This window comes from Arachis ipaensis, chromosome B06 (assembly GCF_000816755.2).
Source record: "Arachis ipaensis cultivar K30076 chromosome B06, Araip1.1, whole genome shotgun sequence".
Taxonomy (NCBI): domain Eukaryota; kingdom Viridiplantae; phylum Streptophyta; class Magnoliopsida; order Fabales; family Fabaceae; genus Arachis; species Arachis ipaensis.
In genome coordinates, this window is record NC_029790.2 from 136,662,534 (window position 1) to 136,665,735 (window position 3,202).

The window sequence follows — 3,202 nt, forward strand, 5'->3', positions numbered from 1 at the left end:
TAGGGAGAAAAAAAAAACAGCCAGAACTTGCCTTATTTAGCATTAATTAATTGTCGCAACAATTAATGAATGCTAAATAAGGCAAGTTATGACTGTTTTTGGCTGATTTTCTTTGGTTAACAAACATTTCCGTTACTTTTTAGATGGTAAAAATATATTTTATTATTTTAAAATATAACTATATCTATTTTAAACCTAGTTCAAAATTAGATCAGCTCAAAACCCTTTTTTGATATTATTTCCATTATAAGAAAGTCTCAAAGAAATAAGAATGAAATAAAAATGAAGATACAACCAAGGGTGGGATCTTTGTGTCATAAATATAAATTCAGATACATTCCCTATTTCATGGTACACTATATTACAAAGGTACATACTACATACCCTGTATTTTGTAAAGTGGATGAGATGACCCTATTTAAGTATTTAGTATTTACTCTCTCCCCATCCATAATTTTAATCCAATGTATATTTAATTTCAGAGTTCATATATAATTATATATAGCCCATCCATATTCCATACAATACATAGATAGATATATTTAAATGACATACACATGAAGGGTAATTAATTAATGAAAAAGTCTAGGGTCAGCAACTTTTGTGTTTTGTAGTCAGCACTTAACCATAAAAAAAAAAGTGAGTGATCTCCCACCATTGGATATAATCTCACAATATTGATGGCCAATTGATGATTACAAAACACAAAAATTACTGGACCTAACACTTCTCTTAATTAAATAGTTCAGAACCTTAGAAAGAAGGTAAGGGTCCCCATCCCATACCTGAAAAGAAAATGTTACAAAAACAATGCCATCACTTTTCCTTTTTTTTTATATAAAAAAAATATTTTTTACTAATAAATCAAAGACATTTAAGCATCTTTGGAATAATGAAATAAGCATGTTTGAATAATCATGAAATTCCAATTATCATCACCATAACCCATATCAATATATTCAAATCAAAACACACCCTTCTCAACCTTCCATTTCAATTACACACAAAAAAACATCATACTATGAACTCTAATCCCAAAAAATCACAACCAACATTATCACCACTCTCATTACTAATTCTCACCCTCTCCTTGTTCTTATTATTGCTACCATGTACATCCTCAACAAACACCAATTTCCAACACCAATTCAAAGAAGCACCTCAATTCTACAATTCCCCAAATTGCCCCTCCATTGAAGACAATAACTACATATGCTCTGATGAACTAGTTCATGTTGCAATGACACTAGACAAGACATACATACGAGGTTCCATGGCAGCAATCCTAAGTGTCCTTCAACACTCTTCATGTCCACAAAACATCTTCTTCCATTTTGTTTCTTCCACAAAATCCAACTCATCATCACTCTTACACACCACACTCTCAAAATCATTCCCATACCTCAAATTCAAACTCTACGATTTCAGCGACGAATTAGTCTCTGGCCTGATTTCAACGTCAATTCGCTCTGCCCTCGATTGCTCTCTAAACTACGCAAGATCCTACCTCCCAACCATTCTCCCAACATGCGTGAAAAAGATAGTCTACCTCGACTCCGACCTCGTACTAGTCGATGAAATTACGAAACTAGCCTCCACCCCATTGAACAAGGATCAAGTTCTTGCAGCACCGGAATACTGCAATGCAAACTTCACAGCTTACTTCACTCCCACGTTTTGGTCCAACCCTTCGCTTTCGCTAACGTTTGCGAATCGAAAAGCTTGTTACTTCAACACTGGGGTGATGGTGATTGATCTTGAGAAATGGCGGGAAGGAGATTACACAAGGAAGATAGAGGAATGGATGGAGCTTCAGAAGAGGATGAGAATCTACGAGCTTGGATCGTTGCCGCCATTTTTACTGGTTTTCGCGGGGAAGATCGGAAGTGTGGACCATCGGTGGAACCAGCATGGGCTTGGTGGAGACAACTTTAGAGGTTTGTGTAGAGATCTTCATCCTGGGCCTGTGAGTTTGTTGCATTGGAGTGGGAAAGGGAAGCCATGGGTGAGGCTTGATGCTAATAGACCTTGTCCTTTGGATGCTCTTTGGGCACCTTATGATCTTTTGATCACTCCTTTTTCTTTGGATTCTTGATCATCATCAACAAAATTGTTTCTTTTTATTGGATCCATGAGTTTGTTTCATAACAAATCAGCATTGCAACAGGTCAATCAAGATGATAGTTGAGAACTGTTAGACGATAATTTAGCCAAATATTTTATATCATCTAATAGTTTTTATTTATCGTCTTTACATGAAAATAATTTCACGTAAGTAATAACTTTTTTTAGGGTGAAAACTTAAGTACAGACTTCACGTGAAGTTGATAGCTAATAGCCGTTAGATGAAAATTTAGTCAAATCATCTAACCACTTTCAGCTATAACTTCATGTGAAGTCGACTGCAGTTGAATTTTCACTTTTTTTTAGGTAGTATTTAATTGTTTTTAAACGTCAAATTACATATTAGGTAAGGTTAAAAAAGTTGATATTTTTTCAATAAAATAAGAAAACAAAGATGAGTTGCAATGCTGGTTGGTGAAGCAAGGAATAAACAAGAGTAAATAGAAATTTCTTGCTTTTTAAGATCATATATGAATTTTCTTCAATGTGAAAATTAGCTATGTACAGAACAAAGCATATGCAGGGGAGAGATCAGAGAAAGGTTGATGATCCTTTTTGTTGATTCATTCCCAAAAATTTGAAAAACTCATTTTCACAAGAGAAAGAAGGGAAGGATTATATTTGTGATTTGTAAATGAAGGAACAAAGATGATTAGTTTGGTTTATGAGTTTTTCATTGAGGATAATTGTATTATTAGGAAAATTTGTAAACAAGTTATTAGTGAGTATATAGAGAAAGAGATATCTTTTATTGGATCCAGAAAGCAATTTTTGTTTCTAATGAAGAGAACAACATGAAATTTTTTTTTTGGCATAGATAATTTTCACTTTACATCTTTATCATTCATTTGTTCTCTGCACTCTGATCTTATTATTATCATTGGGCAATGCTAGATAACTAATAATTTTTTTGAACAACATGAACAATCACTAATATAAAATTCTGTTTTTATAATACTTTTCCATTATTATTTAGTAATATGAAGTTCCGATTTTGTTACTCTACTATGTGTGTGTGAAATTTGGAGGCAACTTTTGATAGCCCAATCTTAAAAATTCAGTATGAAATTTAATATAA

At 33.2% G+C, this 3,202-nt stretch overlaps 1 protein-coding gene across 1 annotated transcript; it reads left to right on the forward strand.

Annotated features, from left to right (window-relative positions):
* On the forward strand, nt 826-2,152 carry LOC107605725 (probable galacturonosyltransferase-like 1). The gene has a single exon (XM_016307694.2). The coding sequence runs from the start codon at nt 1,022-1,024 to the stop codon at nt 2,093-2,095; it is 1,074 nt and encodes a 357-aa protein (XP_016163180.1). The 5' UTR covers nt 826-1,021; the 3' UTR covers nt 2,096-2,152.